Source organism: Sinocyclocheilus grahami, unplaced genomic scaffold (assembly GCF_001515645.1).
Source record: "Sinocyclocheilus grahami isolate Dianchi unplaced genomic scaffold, SAMN03320097.WGS_v1.1 scaffold493.1, whole genome shotgun sequence".
Lineage (NCBI taxonomy): Eukaryota > Metazoa > Chordata > Actinopteri > Cypriniformes > Cyprinidae > Sinocyclocheilus > Sinocyclocheilus grahami.
Window position 1 is genome coordinate 819521 of NW_015505672.1, and position 18383 is coordinate 837903.

An 18383-nucleotide genomic window follows, 5' to 3' on the forward strand; every position below is an offset into this window, starting at 1 on the left:
TTAAAAAAGAAAAAATAAATATTTTACTTTTTCCGCGGAAAAAAAAAAAAAAAGTGAAGCAGCACAACTGTTTTCAACATTGATAATGTTTCTTGAGCAGCAAATCAGTATTAGAACGATTTCTGAAAGATCGTGTGACACTGAGACTGGAGTAATGTTGCTGAAAATTCAGCTTTTTTATCACAGGAATAAGTAACATTAAACAATTAAAAGATATTAAAATATAAAAGGTATTTTAAATTGTAATAATACTTTACAATATTAGAGTTTTAAAAGCCTTTTTAATGGTGGTGAGCATAAGAGACTTCTGAATAGAGATTGAAAAAATCTTACCCACCCCAAACTTTTGAATGCTAGTGTATACAAGCACATGACTTCACACACCCTGAAAATGCATGCAGTCCTGAAATAAGACACCCTCCCATCAACAAAATATTACACGGTCACTGTGGATGGATTGGAGACACACATTAATACCAGGTGTAAAGTGCAAGCCGTTTTGGCTGCCCACTTGAGACAGGGGTTAGGACCTTTAATGTAGATAAGTTTAGCAGCCAGTAATCTTTAGTTGCCAAAATAATCAGTACCTGTTTAACAGTAGCTTTAAAAGCTCCTAAAATGGCTGCGGCTCCTCCACAGTCTCTCTTCATTCCCGGCATTGTGGTCTATAAAGGAGAGAAAAATAAATTGTACAAACAATATATAATCTTAAATGCAGATAGAGTCTGATGTTTAACAGAGGTGTCACTTGTGTGCCTCTAGCGGCACCAAAAAGCATTGCAAAATATCTGCATTTGGTCTCACAAACAGTCCACTCTGATGGCATTTTTTTGTGGAAAATCAACCTAAAAATGTGTTTCTTACAGCACACTCTGCATATTAAGCTGGAATGGGTTTCATATTAATACTGTAAAAAAAAATTACAAACTTCACCTTTAAAAAAAAACATAGTATTATTGAGTGCTCTGCCCGTTTAGTGCACTCGGCAGACAGTGAGGTGCAGTATTTACACACACACGCACCTTGCTACGTGCACTGGGTTAGGCTAACCGAGACTTGTCATTTGCACTTATATATTGTTGCTCTTTTGTTAGATTTGACTGCTTTTATTGTCCTCATTTGTAAGTCGCTTTGGATAAAAGCGTCTGCTAAATGACTAAATATAAATGTTGATCTTTTCCCGGGAAAAAAAAAAAAAAAAGTGAAGCAGCACAACTGTTTTCAACATTGATAATGTTTCTTGAGCAGCAAATCAGTATTAGAACGATTTCTGAAAGATCGTGTGACACTGAGACTGGAGTAATGTTGCTGAAAATTCAGCTTTTTTATCACAGGAATAAGTAACATTAAACAATTAAAATGATCTTTTCCCGGGAAAAAAAAAAAAAAAAGTGAAGCAGCACAACTGTTTTCAACATTGATAATGTTTCTTGAGCAGCAAATCAGTATTAGAACGATTTCTGAAAGATCGTGTGACACTGAGACTGGAGTAATGTTGCTGAAAATTCAGCTTTTTTATCACAGGAATAAGTAACATTAAACAATTAAAAGATATTAAAATATAAAAGGTATTTTAAATTGTAATAATACTTTACAATATTAGAGTTTTAAAAGCCTTTTTAATGGTGGTGAGCATAAGAGACTTCTGAATAGAGATTGAAAAAATCTTACCCACCCCAAACTTTTGAATGCTAGTGTATACAAGCACATGACTTCACACACCCTGAAAATGCATGCAGTCCTGAAATAAGACACCCTCCCATCAACAAAATATTACACGGTCACTGTGGATGGATTGGAGACACACATTAATACCAGGTGTAAAGTGCAAGCCGTTTTGGCTGCCCACTTGAGACAGGGGTTAGGACCTTTAATGTAGATAAGTTTAGCAGCCAGTAATCTTTAGTTGCCAAAATAATCAGTACCTGTTTAACAGTAGCTTTAAAAGCTCCTAAAATGGCTGCGGCTCCTCCACAGTCTCTCTTCATTCCCGGCATTGTGGTCTATAAAGGAGAGAAAAATAAATTGTACAAACAATATATAATCTTAAATGCAGATAGAGTCTGATGTTTAACAGAGGTGTCACTTGTGTGCCTCTAGCGGCACCAAAAAGCATTGCAAAATATCTGCATTTGGTCTCACAAACAGTCCACTCTGATGGCATTTTTTTGTGGAAAATCAACCTAAAAATGTGTTTCTTACAGCACACTCTGCATATTAAGCTGGAATGGGTTTCATATTAATACTGTAAAAAAAAATTACAAACTTCACCTTTAAAAAAAAACATAGTATTATTGAGTGCTCTGCCCGTTTAGTGCACTCGGCAGACAGTGAGGTGCAGTATTTACTTTGCCCTTGATGCTGAGACCACCGGTGTCGTAGACAATGCCTTTGCCCACCCAGGCAATGGCCTGTGTGGCTCCTGAGGGAGTGTGGCTGAGCACAGCCAATGCAGGAGGATGCTGAGCAGCTTTACCAACTCCATAGATGCCTAAAGAGAGAATGATTTTGCACATGTAAACATATGCACAGAGTAACGGTTGCTTGCGTCATTTTTGCTAAACAAAATGCGTTTAAGCTTAAAATGGCGTGCACGATTTTTCTTTACGTGCTAGAAAAACTTCATCTGGAAGAAGCAGCACTAAGTCAGCAGTTCTAAAATAACATCCATCCACTCATCTTGTGATGAGAATGCAAGCTCATCTTTTTCATCATAGATCAGAAAATGTTGCAATGGGCTGACTTTTTAAAGAAGAAACTCAAGATTACCTCCAAAGCCCTTTTGTTTCAGTTCCTCTCCTCGAATTATAGTTGGAGTGATGCCTAATTCATTGCCCACTGCCTTGATTTCCTGCAGAAGATTGCATAATGTATGTATGATGAGCGGAAAAGCAATTTCAGCATGCATTTCTCACATACATAAAGTAACAAATACATAAATAAAATAAAAATAACAATTAAAAATAATTTTTGTTAATTGAAATAACTAAAATAAAATAAAATATAAACGCTAGATGAAACACTTAAGTGAAAATTAAAAAAGGAAAATACATTTTCATTCCCCATTTCCCCCATTCAAAATGAAATTCGTTCAGTTTTTCAAGACTAAACTTTACATTTGCATCTCAAGTAAATGTATCTTGATTTAAAGGGATAGTTCACCCAAAAATGAAAATTTGATGTTTATCTGCTTACCCCCCGGGCATCCAAGATGTAGGTGACTTTGTTTCTTCAGTAGAACACATTTGATGATTTTTAACTCCAGCCGTTGCAGTTTATCAGTCGTATAATGCATGGCAATGGTAACAAAATCTGAGAGTAAAAAAAACATGCACAGACAAATCCAAATTAAACCCTGCGGCTCGTGATGACGATGTCCTAAGACACGAAACGATCGGTTTGTGCCAGAAACCTCTAATACACCACTATGTCCAACTGTCTTTGTGTGCGCGCACGGCATCCGGTGCATGAGGTGTGTACGCGCTCTGGTGTAGTTTACGTTAATGGGTGTGTTGTCGCGGGAGGAGCAAACGACAGACAATTTATTAACAGAAAATAAGCACGACGAGCCACTGGTGTCCTCGTCGTGCTGTGGGGTTCGTGAAGGGAAGGGCAGTGGTCAGGAAGGAAGGAAGGGTCCAGGTAAGGGGCGGAGTCTGGCGGCCGCACGCGCTCCCCTCTCCAGTCCGGGGTGCGAGGGGCGGCGGCTTCTATCGGCGGCTTCGTCCTTCTCTCTGCCCACGCGCTTGAAGGGACTAGCAGGAAGGAAGGAAGGGTCCAGGTAAGGGGCGGAGTCTGGCGGTCGCACGCGCTCCCCTCTCCAGTCCGGGGTGCGAGGGGCGGCGGCTTCTATCGGCGGCTTCGTCCTTCTCTCTGCCCACGCGCTTGAAGGGACTAGACGGACCAGCATCCTTGCCCAACGGCCGTGTAATCGGGTGCGGTTCTCGTCCGGACTGCGGGTCCGGCAGCTCACGACTCTGGCGGCACGGGAGTCCCTCTACACACCCCTCCTGGACCTACGAGGACACCAGCGTGCATGCACGGGGAAGAGACCGGTCTCCCGAGGAGAGGCGCGCTCGGCATTTAAACAGCGGCGGTGATGAGGCTCCATTCGGTTCAGGTGTACCCCATCGCACGCCGCCAGCCCTGGCTATTTCAGCGCCCCTCCTCTCTCAAGACAGTTGGACATAGTGGTGTATTAGAGATAAAAAATTATATAAATACGGTTCGGTTTCTGGCACAAACAGATCGTTTCGTGTCTTAGGACATCAATGTCATCACGAGCCGCAGAGTTTAATTTGGATTTGTCGGTGCATGTTTTTTTTACTCTCATAAATTTTGTTACCATTGCCATCCATTATAAGACTGATAGACTCCAACGGTTGGACTTAAAAATCATCAAATGTGTTCTACTGAAGAAAAAGTCACCTACATCTTGGATGCCCTGGGGGTAAGCAGATAAACATCAAGTTTTCATTTTTGGGTGAACTATCCCTTTAAGGATGTTCAGATAATAGTATTGAAAATTACAGATGAAGATATTGATTTTTTGCAATGCATGCAACATTTAATACCATAAACTTATGAATTTAAGACTTTTCTGCTCTCATGCAAGACTTTAAGGCCTTAATTTATAGAAGGACGAATTAAGACTAAGACCTTTTTAAGACCCGCAGAAACCCTGCTAAATTAAACAAAATCAGTTTAAGCACTAAAATTACTAAAACTGAAATAAACATTTATGCTTAAATGTATTTTAAAAAATATTAATAAAAGTGGCAAAAGCACATAGAAAACTACTCAAATTAAAATGAAAAAATATTATTAAATACTATAATAATATATAAATAATATTAAAATAAAACTGCGAGTAGAAATGCTTGCCTTTAGGAAGTCATCAGTATTCATTTCGCTGCATGGAGCGTCTACGATTCGAGCAGCCAGACGAACTCCATCCGCTGCACTGGCAAGACACTGGAAACAACCACTTGCACATTGAAATGGATGTAATATAAATGATGCATAATCATAAATTAACTAGTAACCAACTTAACCTGAGGCACAGGGAAGTAGCTCTGAACACTTTATCGCTTTACCTTCAGTGTGGAGACCTCCAGCGGACCGCTGTCCTGACCCACAGTGACAAACTCCACAGTGACGTGCTTCTTCTCTGTCCTGCGAGAAGATGCTGAACGGCGGGTGAAGAGCGGGAAAGCTCGGGCAATGGCACACGCTGACGCAAACACATCAGAGTGCTCGCACACCATCTGAAAAACCAAACAAACCCACCGTGTCAACTAATCTTAAATTTGAAGAAATGTTTCAAGTCGAGCTGCGTCAACAACATCATTTGTGGCACAATACTGCAAGAGAAAATAACTGCACATTATTATCTAATTTCTAACATTTAAAGTGTTATAGCTACACTTTCAAAACACTATGCATTTAAATATTGACTTTCATTTTTACCTCTTTTTTTTTTTTTAACTGAGTGATGAAACGAATTTATATATATATTCTATATATTAGTAAAACCGTAATACTGTGAAATATTCTTACAATTTAAAATAACTTAACTATTTTAATATCTTTTAAAATGCAATTTATTCATTTAATGGCAAGGCTGAATTTTCAGCAGCCTGTCTCGGTCTATTTGAACAAAAATAGAGTACCAAGCAGTGCACATCAGTAATGGTGTGAAACGAGACTGACCACAATGCAGCGGTTGTTGCCGGCGGGCAGGCAGGTTCGGACGAGCCGGGTGAGGAAGTGTGCAGATGATGGGCTGTTGTGACGACTGACTCGTGAAGGAAGGGCCGCCACGGCTGCAAAACTCAAATACAGCGGGCAACTATCCGTAGGGTTGGGATTCAGAGAGGCCAATGCCGCCTGCCATATCTGAAAGCAAAAACAGATACCGCACACAAATTAAAATATGTAGTGAAAAATGATAGTACCACGCTATATTATTTGCTAGTGCACCTGAAAATGAATCTACAGTATTAAGTAAAATAACATCATGCAGATCATCATACATGATCAATAACAGCAGGAAAACTAAACAATCCAGACCATCAAGTCTATCAGGAAATCCTGCGCTGATAATAAATGTTCGCTTGACTCTGATTTGATCAAGTGTTTCCTCTAAACTAAACAACATGATGTGGCTGACTTAAGAAAAATAAAAAAGGTCTGTGGCAGTAGGACAGTAATGATAACAGATTTATGTAGTTCTCCAAAATATCACCACTGCACACGTTCAAGATAAAAAAAAAATGATATTGCTATTGTTCTTCCAAGAATACCATGGCACTTTGTATTAGTGAAATGCTGACTGTGAAGTGTGTCATTTTATTGAAATATGTAACAGCCAGTCTAGAAGAACAATGTGTCGTTAAACTGATTTTGTTACCCTGACGTTTCCATCAGTAAACGCAGATATGCGGTCTGTTACATAGTCTGAAGAGGCCGATTTCTCTCTTAACTTTAGCCGGTAAGCTAACGTCAACGTGTTTACAAGCTCAGTTACTTTTTATGTAACATTACGTACCTCTTTGGTGACCACCGGCTGCAGTTTCCCTTTCACCTGGGTCCAGTTGAGCTGTTGCAGGTTGGCGAGCTGGCCGACGAAGAGGACCGGGCGGGTCTGCGGCTCTGAGTCCCCGGCAGAAGCCTTGAACTCGAGCAGTACGTTCGCCATCTTCCGCCCGAATGAGAGTCTCTTCAGAGGGAAGATGCACTTTGACCTTCCGCTTCCCCTGGTCGTCTCGCGAGGCCCTCGTGCTGACCGCGCTATTTAATTATTTATTTAAATCTAGATATTTATTTCAGGTTTTCGACCAAGAGAGGGCTTATAAAACGCCAAAGCGTATTACTGTAATAACATTACTTGAAGAATCTTGGAGTGCCAATGGTGCATGAATATGGTAATAATTCATGTATCTGAGCACCACATCATGTTTTATCACATAGCAAGAGACATGAACACATTTGTAACTATGACTACATGCGATTTAACCCTATGAAACCAAAGTCCGAAAAATCAAAATTTTATTGAACTTTTAAACAGACAAAAAAAACTATATATATACAGTATCTCACAGAAGTGAGTACACCCCTCACATTTTTGTAAATATTTTATTATATCTTTTCATGTGACAACACTGAAGAAATGGCACTTTGCTACAATGTAAAGTAGTGAGTGTACAGCTTGTATAACAGTGTAAATTTGCTGTCCCCTCAAAATAACTCAACACACAGCCATTAATGTGTAAACCGCTGGCCACAAAAGTGAGTATATCCCTAAGTGAAAATGTCCAAATTGGGCCCAATTAGCCATTTTGTCTCGTTTGCTGAAGACAAGCAGACTAAGGACATGGAATACTGGAAACATGTCCTTAGATAAACTTATTTGGTTCAGATGGTGTCAAGCGTGTGTGGCGTCAACCAGGTGAGGAGTACAAAGACAAGTGTGTCTTGCCTACAGTCAAGCATGCTGGTGGGAGTGTCATGGTCTGGGGCTGCATGAGTGCTGCCGGCACTGGGGAGCTACAGTTCATTGAGGGAACCATGAATGCCAACATGTACTGTGACATACTGAAGCAGAGCATGATCCCCTCCCTTCGGAGACTGGGCCGCAGGGCAGTATTCCAACATGATAACGACCCCAAACACACCTCCAAGACGACCACTGCCTTGCTAAAGAAGCTGAGGGTAAAGGTGATGGATTGGCCAAGCATGTCTCCAGACCTAAACCTTATTGAGCATCTCAAGGTCTCTAACATCCACCAGCTCCGTGATGTCATCATAGAGGAGTGGAAGAGGACACCAGTGGTAACCTGTGAAGCTCTGGTGAACTCCATGCCCAAGAGGGTGTATTATATTTGATATATCAGGTTTATGGCTCATATAGTATGATGTGAGAGGCCCAAACTAAGCAAAAAAATGAATAAAAATGCAATTGGGTGCAGTTGTTATTTATGTCCAAAAAAGAGAGATGAGATTACAATAGCTTGTAATGTAAATCAATGAGTTTTATAACAGCTTAGCAGACTTACATTAAATGGATATAAATATTAGTTGCCACTATATCTCCCAAAAATGTCTTAGTAAGATGATATTTTCATGATACATTTTACTTTGCTGAAGAAATTATCAATCAGATGACAGAAGGCATGTTGATTGTGTACAACAGCAGTTTTGATCAGATTTATTGAGTTAACATTTCAGTTGTGTGAAAAGGCCTGCCATAGTACTATTTGTTAATAACTTAAATATCCATGTATTAATGCATTTATAAAATACCACACAACCTGCATTGTTATATATATATATATATTTTTTTGTTTGTTTGTTTTAATTTCATTAGAAACCTGTTCAGCGTTTACAGAAGGTTCATATAGCATACAGTAGTACCGTAATGGCAGAAAAATATTATATTCACATATAAAAACCATGTGAAAAATCACAAAACCATGGAATAAATCACTTGAAATGGATTTAAGCCTTGAATGGGCAGTTATATTTTTTCAAACCTTCTAAAATAACAAGAATAAACTGTCTCTGTATTTATAAAATAATATGGTCAACAACGTGATTTTACCCCATCATACAGTAGTGGTGCAATTACCCTTCACAAAAGCCAACAGGAATTGATTTTAGAAAGTAAATCATCATTACAATAATAAACAAAGAAATTAAAGGACTTTGGACTACCAACGGACAACAATAGAACTCCATAAACTCTATACACGTGTTTGCATCTAAAATAAATTATTTCATCTTGTCCAGGGAACAGTAGTTATAGTCAGTCAGCCGACCCCACTGAGCTTCAGTCTGAGACTGAAGGTCAAAGTTCAGTTTAAGTTCAAAGGTCAGACTGAAGGATACAACAGTGACAACACCAGCCAATGAAACATGGACAAGGAAAGCTTTAAAAACATTCCAAGTTCAGCACACAAATGTTCACTCTTTAAGGCAAGGAACGGAGTGAATCAAAAAATCTTGATGAATCACTCCCGCTTTTCACTGAAATGATACTGATTTCATAACAACACTGTCATTAAAACGTAGATAAACACATGATGGTGCATTAAACGCCTCCACTGACGTGAACAGAGGAATTAACTCTCAGTAATGGACGTTCGTAAAGGACAATGTAACATTCAGTTCATTCAACCCCTGTCATAATCCCAATGATTTTCATTTTACCACATAAAAAAACTAAACAATAAAAACTGAACATGGTAAATGCTTTGAGTATATGTTCCTCATTCCTCAGTTTCTGTCGTGGTTGACTGGAGTGTCAATGCGTCTCCTCTCAAACACACACATATACACAGCAAAATGTCAGATTAAATTACAGGAAAACAGAGTTTATAATGTCATCTTGGGCTTGCATCAAATACACACATCCTAACCTTACAAGCAAGGTCTGATTCGAAGGCAGTTTATGACAGGTTTCACTGTAGATGCTCACTACTGAAACCAAGAAAGTGGGTGAATCTTTAGGAAACACGTTCAGGTGACATTTAACCCCATATTCAAATGAATACATATATATATAAAGAATATGCATCATGAAATTATTTTCATGACCATGCCCAATCCCCCCTAAAGTCTCATTTACTTTAACGTATTCTAATTTACTTTCCATTATTCTCAATGGTGATTCCCATTAGATTTGTACCACTATTATACAGTAAACAAATACTGTAATACTGCAACTGTACTTTTGATTTAAATCATTTAATTCTGCATTACAGTAATGAGAGTTGAGAGGGAAACTAGCAAAAAAATATGACCTGGACATTATTTTGAAGAAATTCACCCAAGCATATATGATCATCTTCCGAGGATTCCTAATCTTTCCCATCATCTTCCTGTTTACTCTTTAAATTAGACGACAAGGGCAGTTGGGATTGAACATGCTGCCATATCACATCCAAACTCCTAATTACTGTGCTTGTGTGAAAAAATGAAGAAAAATGGCCCTCTGAAAGGAACCCGAGTACTTACGCTCTCACAACAGAAATAAACACACAAATGTCTCCGCACACTGCACTTGTTGGTCAGCAGGGGGCGTCCTTATCTTCACTTTGTGGTGTAGTATTTTAAAACGGAAGCACCTTCTAAACCTTCTTCACACACACATCAGTTTCTCTCATACATACAGGTAGATCCCTCCTAGAGGCCATGGAATTATTCATCTAAACTTTGTCCCGAACAGAATAAGGATTAGAACAACAACTATGACAAAGAGAATTAAAATGACCAGCATCTTGCGGTTTTTCTTCTGGTACTGTTCAGCCTAAGAAAGTAAAGAGAAAAGTTGAGTGTGCTTTCCATCTCTGCTATGTAATATTATTTTTAAATGTCATGTGGATACTGTATGTACATTTATAATACACAACAAATGACTGAAAAAGTAAGGGTAAGCAATTACATCCCTTGACATGATGCTTAACACATCATCAGGCTTGATAAGAGCCTCACCTTCTGCAACTGCTGCAGACCCTCCTCTGTTTTGACACAAGCTTGCTCCACATTGAAGTCGATTCTGTCGAGGACTGTGCCCTGAATAAAATTTATATTGACATTAACAATGCATATTTAAAAAATATATATTTAGCATATTTATGCAACTGCCTCAGTCAAGGAAGCATAATATTCATTTTGTGTTTGAACCTAATTTATTTATAATTCTTATTTTTATTTATTAATACTTATATAATTGATATTAAATCAGATTTTAAATTGAAGTATATATACACACACACACACACATATATATATATAAAATAAATAACAAATGCATTTAAAGAATCTAAAATAGTACAAGTATTAGGACAGGACCTGGGGTCTCATTTATAAAACTCTCTAGATTTCATCCTAAAAGTGTACGTAGGCACAAAAGCTAGATTTTGCATACGCTCAAAGGTTTTCAGATTTATAAAACCATGTGCACGCCAGAACCTGCGCAAAAATCCCTTTATAAATCCCAGTCAGGGGAAGATTGTGCACACGTGCATCTCCACCCCGACTCCTCCCCGAAATCACCATATATGGAGCTTACAACGTCTAGTTTTACTATGCATAACCTCATCTGCATATCTTTTCCATGCATATTCCCATCCACGTGACACCATGTTTAACACCGTCAAAGGTAGTCTACAAGACATTAAAGAAATATGAGATACGGACAATAAATGCCATTTGTGCCATACACATTAACGTGCAAATCTTACCGTTTTCTTCAAGTTGTATCCTTCAAATACAGTGGTATTTTTCATAATGTTGTGGAGATGCCTTCACATGACATCAACTGCAGCTGTGGTTGTACAGTAAGCTATTATCATTGGTCCTATTCAAACCGGACAATAGACCGTTCCACCAAATCCAGCCGTGTCCGCCACAATATCGAAGTAAGTGCGCATCATTGATCATTGTTCTCGCTAAAAATATTTCCTCATAACATGAGATGTGCAGTTTAGTTTAAAGATAAATTATTGTGCACCTACGGCACTCCTCACTGTCATTAAAACATAACATATTACAGGAAAAGTAATCAAGCGCATCCACTACAAAAAGACTATGTCTAAATACATATAATTTTGGTTTAACTTCTGCGTAATGACTTTATGTAATTTCAGTGCTTATCTCCATTAACGAGAGTGGAATATTTAATGTAAATGTATATGATGAAATTAAAACTGTATAAAACCTGTTTACTTCATTACCTTTCTATCTCCAGGAAAAAAAAAGTCTGTACGCATGAGTCAGAGTTTGCGTGCAGGTGTGAAAATTTTCCCGTCAAGTTTGTTTTTTATAAATCCCACCTTTTGCTTAGGAAGTGGCGTACGCCTCTTTCAGGGCAGGTTTTGTGCATACGCAACGGTTATAAACGAGGCCCCTGATCTGTTTAATTTAATATAATTAAATTGTTTCGTTTTAATTTTTTTGCACCAAGACGCACACTGACCTGTTCAACAACCATTCCAGCAAGATCTCTAAATATCTCATTAAGGTCAGAGATGGACTGAACAATTTGTCGAATTTCTCTCTCTCGCTCGTCTACCACCACTGTGTTTTGCTGAACCAGCACTAGTTGGTCATCTGTAAATCCCTGAAAGAGTGAGAAAGACACTTCCAAAGTCAGACGTCAACCATGTACTGAAAACAGAATGCTATTACATAACAATTGCTGCAATGAAATGTAGATTAATTTGACATATTTTCTTAAGTTGAAAAGATTAAAATTTAAACTTAATAAAAATAAATAAATAAATAAATCTGTAAAATTAACATTCACGTTTTAGCAACATATTGATTCTGTAATCCTATTATAGTATTTTTCACAAATAAAAAAAAAAGTTAAAAACAATAATAAAAAGTAAGTAAACACTCTAACCAACAGTGGACACCGCAAGTTTGTTAGCACTGGGAATCATATTTTCTTAAATAAAGATCAGGTAATGCTAATTTTACATTCAGCACACAGTGACATATGACTTAAATATGACAGTGGCAAACTGGATATAACAGCATAATTTATTCGCTGTCAACATAAAAGCTTCTTATTAGCCAAGCAAAAACACATTGGCCAATGCCACCAACATAAAAATGCCAAATATTGGCTGATATTAGGAAATATATCGGTCAACCACTACACACCAATATCTAAATGTTTGTTTAAAAAAAAAAAAAAATTATTTTATATTATGGCCCATATTTAATATAAATCTATACAGTGTTCACTCTAAAGGTTTGGATTTTAGAATTTACATGCTTCAAGGGACATTAAGCATCAAAACATTACAATATATGTTGTTATATATAATGTTTAAACTATAATCTGCTTCCAAAAATAATGGCAATAATTTAAAGCGATAACGATTGGTTGATACCAATCTAGTCACCAAAATAGAAACATGTATGTCGCATATATACTAAAAACACATGTGAATATGAGTATTAGTAAAATATTCTCACTCTGTCATATAGCGCAATATCTTCATCTTCCTCCACAAGAGGACCAGAGTCAAAAAAGTGCTTGGACCTTTCTTCACGGTTTTTCATCCCTGTAAATGAAAGTAAGATGCATCATAAAGATTTGTCATAAATAAACAGCATGAGGCAAAAGCTAATGTTGATTGAATAACATATATCTTGTGTTTGCATACACTTACGTTTCAGGTAGCTTGACTGTGTGTGTCTGAAGTTGATTGACAGTTCTTGAAGGCTCTGGGCCAGTGAGGAGACCACATTAGTCAACAGCCGGTTTTCTTGCTCTGTACAATGACGACTCTGAGTCTGGAGCCCCGTCACAGCCCGCTGGCACCTGTGAAACATCTACACACACATATGCAGACACACTACAGATGTAAATTCAGTTTTATGATGTGTGCAGTGATTAACTGCCGTAGTTTTTCTGTGTCCCCTTTAGTTATAACAGATGGCACTATAATGTGTGTGTGTGTGTTATACCTGTGTAATTTCCTGTGTAGTGATCTCGATGGCGTGCTCCTCTTCACTGCTGTCATCCAGCGTGGGCCGGTTCATGTGTTTGTCGTGCAGACTGGCCAGTTCCTTCATCTTCTGACGAATACGTGTGATTTCATACTGAATCTGCGGGAACAAGGAATTCACTATTCACTCTGTTGACTATGGACAGAAGCCTTATTTGAGCTAAGTCTATGTATGTGAATGTCAAATATCTATATCTATGTTCAAAATAAATACTGTTGATGAACACAGAAATTATTTAAACTGATCCCTCATTTTTAAATACAAACAAAAAATTGTGTTTACAACATTAATCCTACAAGTAAAAAAGGACCACTTTTTATGTATGCAAGAATTCATATACACTCACTAACATTTAAACGTTGGTAAAAAGTCTCTTATGCTCAACAAGGCTGCATTTATTTGCTAAAAAAAAAACAGTAATATTGTGAAATATTATTACAATTTAAAATAACTGTTTTCTGCTTTAATATATTAAAAATGTAATTTACTTCTGTGATGCAAAGCTGAATTTTCAGCATCATTACTCCAGTCTTCAGTGTCACATGATCCATTAGAAATTACACTAATATGCTGATTTGCTGCTCAAGAAACATTTTTACTATACTTTTTTTTTTTTACTTTTGTAATATTATAAATGTCTTGTCCAGTTCATTAAATGTCACTTTTGAATTACATTTTTTTATATTGTAAATGCATTACTGTGCATGTTTTTTGTCTGAATAAACTAAGGAGTGAGTCTATATTATTTCTCTGGTAATTTATAGCATGCCACAGATGCCATCAGTAAAGTTGAACTTGGAACATTCCTTTAATGCCACTGATCACTTAAAACAATCATCTAATTACCTCATCCACTCCCTCCACCCATTTAGGTGGGAGTCTCTTCGTGACACCAATAGCGGCCTCTGGATCCAAACTGATGCCTGACACCAGAGCCATACGGTCATCGGCCAACTAACAGACAGAGAGAGAGAAATAACAGTAAACATCACAGGCGAAATTTAAATACAGTAAATCATAAAATGTAGCTGTATGAGATTATTATTGGTAGCTGAAAGAATTATTGTTCAAAATATTTAATCAAAACTGAGGCGCAAATAGTGTATAGTGTTCAAATTTTGCACAAACAGACTGACTCTTTACTAAGCCCCACCTTAAAAATGGCACAGACCAATCCTACTTTATCCTACTATTGTTCCATCATATTATCAGACAAGCTCTTGCTCTTTTTTAATGAAAGTCTATGAAAGGTGTGTGTGTTTGGATGGTTTTAAAAGCAATTTAATAGGAAAACACAATAAAAGCTTGTTGAGTCATTTAAAACAAGAGGAAAGGATACGATTGTCAAATGTTTAAAAAGCTCATGCTGTGGCTAAAACTGTGTTGCACTCATTCCTAAATGAACGTGCAGGACTATGTTTTTATCGGTGGTAAATTAACATTAATTCATTCCAATGAGACATTCTGTAAAGCACATCTGAGGTAGCAACAGTAACCAAGGGGGTCGGAGCTTAGCAAAGGGATGCTAAAACATCAAGGTTACCTCATCAAACTCCTAATGTGATTGGAAGACCCCAGCGATGCCCCATCCAGTAAGAGGAGAGATAGAAGAGAAGTGGAGGAACATGAGGAGTGAAAGCAGAGGAGCCAAGACAAAAAGCAGTGATCAGCATCAAAAAGACTGACAGCAGGACTTGGACAGAACTGGACAAATCAGGGACAAAAACCAGTAAATGCAAATTGTTCTTAACTGCAGATTATTCCATATATATGCTAATGTGGAAGAAAGAAATACATAGATACAAAATGTATGTGCATCATATGTATCAAGGCATCATGTTGCTATAATGTTTTCAGGCATTTAAGATTTGTCCATTCCAGCCCAATAAATCCAACTGCATAATTGTGCTACTGATTCATAAATTCATTAAATAAGATATTAGGTTTGGAAAAACAAAGTACTTTCTGGTGTTACTGAATTCATAAGAAGCAATAAAAGATAAAGCTGGAAGAGAAAACCTATTTTTAACCTAAAACAACTCACTGACATGATTACTGTAGATCTGAGCAATGCACAGCAGAAGATTCTGTCAGGATTTTGCAAGGCAGATCAAGTAGTACTCACTGAAGTGCAAACAGGCAAAAATCAACATGCAAGCAGATGGTAAGGAATGGAGCCACTACACCAGACAAAACACAAGCAGGCATGATTGATATATGATCAGAATGGTGTCCGTGCTTGTAACTTTTAGTTACTTTTCACAGCTTCAAATACTGCATTACAAAATCTGTCTGTCAGGACCCAGTCAATACCCTATAAAGATATTAGATTATTTAAAAGCATGCTGGATAGCAGGCATCAAAATATTCAGCATCAAAGAGAAAGAAAAATGTGATGCATAGCTTATCTGTAGGAAAGATCTATGGAAGACTGGGAGACAAAACATACTGCCTTCCTCTGGAGTCTCATTTTCGAATATAAAAACAAAACTAGAGCAAAGTATATATATTGAGCACAAAAATATTTCAGAAATTTAGCAATAAAACGCCACACTACAGTTATTATGTTTGTAAATGCATACAAATAAGGTATTATAACAGCTTAGAGCCATTTAATGGAAAGTGATACATAAAGGCATAAATTATGATTTTAAAATGATTTGTTAATTACATTATATTTTGCAACTTCAACTAACAAACTTAGTGAACAGATTCAAAATATCCAGAATGTATAAATATTTCATTAAAACTATTTTTGTATCATCAAATTTTCAGGAAAAAAAAGCTAACCTACACTACCGTTCAAAAGTCTAGGGTCAGAATAATTTCTGAAAAAGAAAAGAATACGTTTATTAAGCAACTATACATTAAAATGATCAAAAGTGACAGAAAAGACTTTGATACGAAATATTTCTATTTCAAATAAATGTTGTTCTTTTGAACTCTCCATTCAAAGAATCCTGCAAAATCACCGTTTCCACAAAAACATTAAGATAATATTTACAAAATGTTTCTTGAGCAGCAAATCAGCACATTAAAATGTTAAAATAAATAACGTTTTTTTTACTGAAGGATCATGAGACACTGGAGTAATACAAAATATATTTGAAATTGTAATAATATTTCACAACATTTCCGTTTTACTGTATTTTTTTATCAAATAAATGCAGCCTTGGTGCACATAAGACACTTAAAAGAAGAAGAAGAAAAACCCTTACCAACCCTAAACAGCCAAACGGTAGTTTCAACTTATTTTGACATTACTGTCTTTTTTTTCCCTTCTAAATACTAGTCACTAATCACCATCTTTGTTTTATTATACTGATATTCATATCTGAAATAAAACAACTGCAAAAATGTGATTGTTTCTCTTCAGATGTATACATCTATCAGCTCTTCTAGAAGTTAGCAAACAAAAGACAGTTCATATTTTCAGCATTTATTTAGGCCACAATGACAATACAAAAGCCAATTAACTTCTCTTATAACATAATGCTTAATTTTGTTCCACACACAGTATATATGGATCTCCACACACTAAAATATACAGCTGCCTTTATATTTCAGAAAGGGGGCCATCATATTTTAGGGACCCTGGCGTCCCCAACAGCTAAACCGGGGATCTAACGTTAAACGTCCGCAAAACTAGCACGACAATCACCATCTTTTAGTAATTTCATTGCCATTCTCGTACGTTGAGGTAAATCCAAATGCAACTGTACGGAAAGCGTTTGCACAGACCTGCCAGCTCCTCACACGGCAAACAAAACAGCGGAGGTTTGCCGGTCGACATCAAACAAACACCACTAGCTAGGGCTGTTGTCTAGCTAGCTCAGAATCACACACACGCGAAAACAATCAATTCAGACAATGATCGTTAGACTCACCGCAGCATTGCTACGTGTACTCAGAGTACGACGGGGGTCGTATGTACTCACTTGCTCAGCCAAAATCTGCCGGTTTTGGATTGCATTGTTCCGCATTAATAAGAAGGCATCGGTCAGTCGCCGAGTTGCCATGGCTACGCACTACAAGGCGACCGTAAAAGGAAATAACTGCAAGCCGCCTCGACGGCTGTCTTTAGATTAGTTACTCAGCTCGTCGCCAAGGCAGCTGGACGGCTACTTGACTAGCGAGCTAGCCTGCAAAACGGCAGACAGGCTCGCCCACCAACTCAGCGCCTCCGGTTTCGAGAGTTTCCGGACAACACCGGCTCTCTTTTAGACCGAGACAGTCCTGAGTCTGTATCCTGTGGAGTACCGCAACATTACAAGACCGACAACGCTTGGTTTTAGGGCGCTAATGGATCATCTCTGTGACTTCCGTGAGGTGGAACACGTAAACGTGACCTCACAATGAAACTTCCGCTTTGGACAATGAATAGGCAAAAATCAGTGACGTTATTATTTTTGTCGAAAATGTACTATTATCTTTTTCTTTTATTTTTATACTGTATCAGGATATCATGATAGTATAATAATAAAAATAATTATTATTTTTGAACTATACATTTCGTTATTATGTATAAATTATGTCTGCATTTATTATGTCTGTATAGGTCTTTTATTAAGTTTTATTTTTATTTAATTTGAGTTATTTTAATACTTCAACAAACTAAATGGAAATGAAATAATATATATTTTGAATTTATAAATGTGTATGTATATATTATATATATATATGTGTGTGTGTGTGTGTGTGTGTGTGTGTGTGTGGTTGTACATACACACATGTAGTTGTTTTTGTGTGTGTTTGGCTTAGTGTTATGTTAGAATCATTATTATACTCTTATACCGTTTGTTCTTTAATATTTTGAATTGTTTTTAGCTTTATCTTTTGTTTTTCATTTAAATGTT

General features: G+C 37.2%; 2 protein-coding genes across 5 annotated transcripts in view; both read right to left on the reverse strand.

Moving 5' to 3' along the window:
- The window catches only part of LOC107554193 (probable aminopeptidase NPEPL1), a 9353-nt gene extending 2565 nt beyond the window's left edge, over positions 1-6788 (reverse strand). The window contains exons 1-7 of the mRNA XM_016236629.1: positions 6551-6788; positions 5713-5898; positions 5097-5267; positions 4885-4974; positions 2770-2851; positions 2349-2491; positions 1926-2003 (exon numbers count right to left, since the gene is read on the reverse strand). Of these exons, the coding sequence (XP_016092115.1) occupies positions 1926-2003; positions 2349-2491; positions 2770-2851; positions 4885-4974; positions 5097-5267; positions 5713-5898; positions 6551-6700 (900 nt within the window). The 5' untranslated portion in view covers positions 6701-6788. The remainder of the gene's footprint in view (positions 1-1925; positions 2004-2348; positions 2492-2769; positions 2852-4884; positions 4975-5096; positions 5268-5712; positions 5899-6550) is intronic.
- Positions 6789-8346: 1558 nt separating this feature from the next.
- LOC107554194 (syntaxin-16-like) lies at positions 8347-17866 on the reverse strand. 4 transcript variants are annotated; one of them, XM_016236632.1, is made up of 9 exons: positions 17466-17866; positions 15071-15082; positions 14374-14481; positions 13486-13626; positions 13188-13350; positions 12991-13079; positions 11981-12124; positions 10495-10575; positions 8347-10309 (listed from the first exon to the last, which is right to left on the reverse strand). In XM_016236632.1, exons 1-9 carry the CDS (start codon positions 17544-17546, stop codon positions 10205-10207), a joined length of 924 nt encoding a protein of 307 aa, XP_016092118.1. In that variant the 5' UTR covers positions 17547-17866; the 3' UTR covers positions 8347-10204. The 4 variants fall into 4 exon arrangements, with proteins under 4 accessions (XP_016092118.1, XP_016092116.1, XP_016092119.1 ...); XM_016236630.1 differs by having other exon boundaries at positions 17415-17866; XM_016236633.1 differs by lacking the exon at positions 15071-15082.
- Positions 17867-18383: the final 517 nt, after the last annotated feature.

Excerpts from the sequence above, each read along its gene's own strand:
- LOC107554194 (XM_016236630.1), bottom strand. The coding sequence starts at position 17,546 with ATGGCAACTCGGCGACTGACCGATGCCTTCTTATTAATGCGGAACAAT. Across the intron at positions 12,125-12,990 it reads ATATTGCGCTATATGACAGA|GGATTTACAGATGACCAACT; the intron begins GTGAGAATATTT and ends TCACTCTTTCAG. Across the intron at positions 10,310-10,494 it reads GTCTGCAGCAGTTGCAGAAG|GCTGAACAGTACCAGAAGAA; the intron begins GTGAGGCTCTTA and ends TTACTTTCTTAG.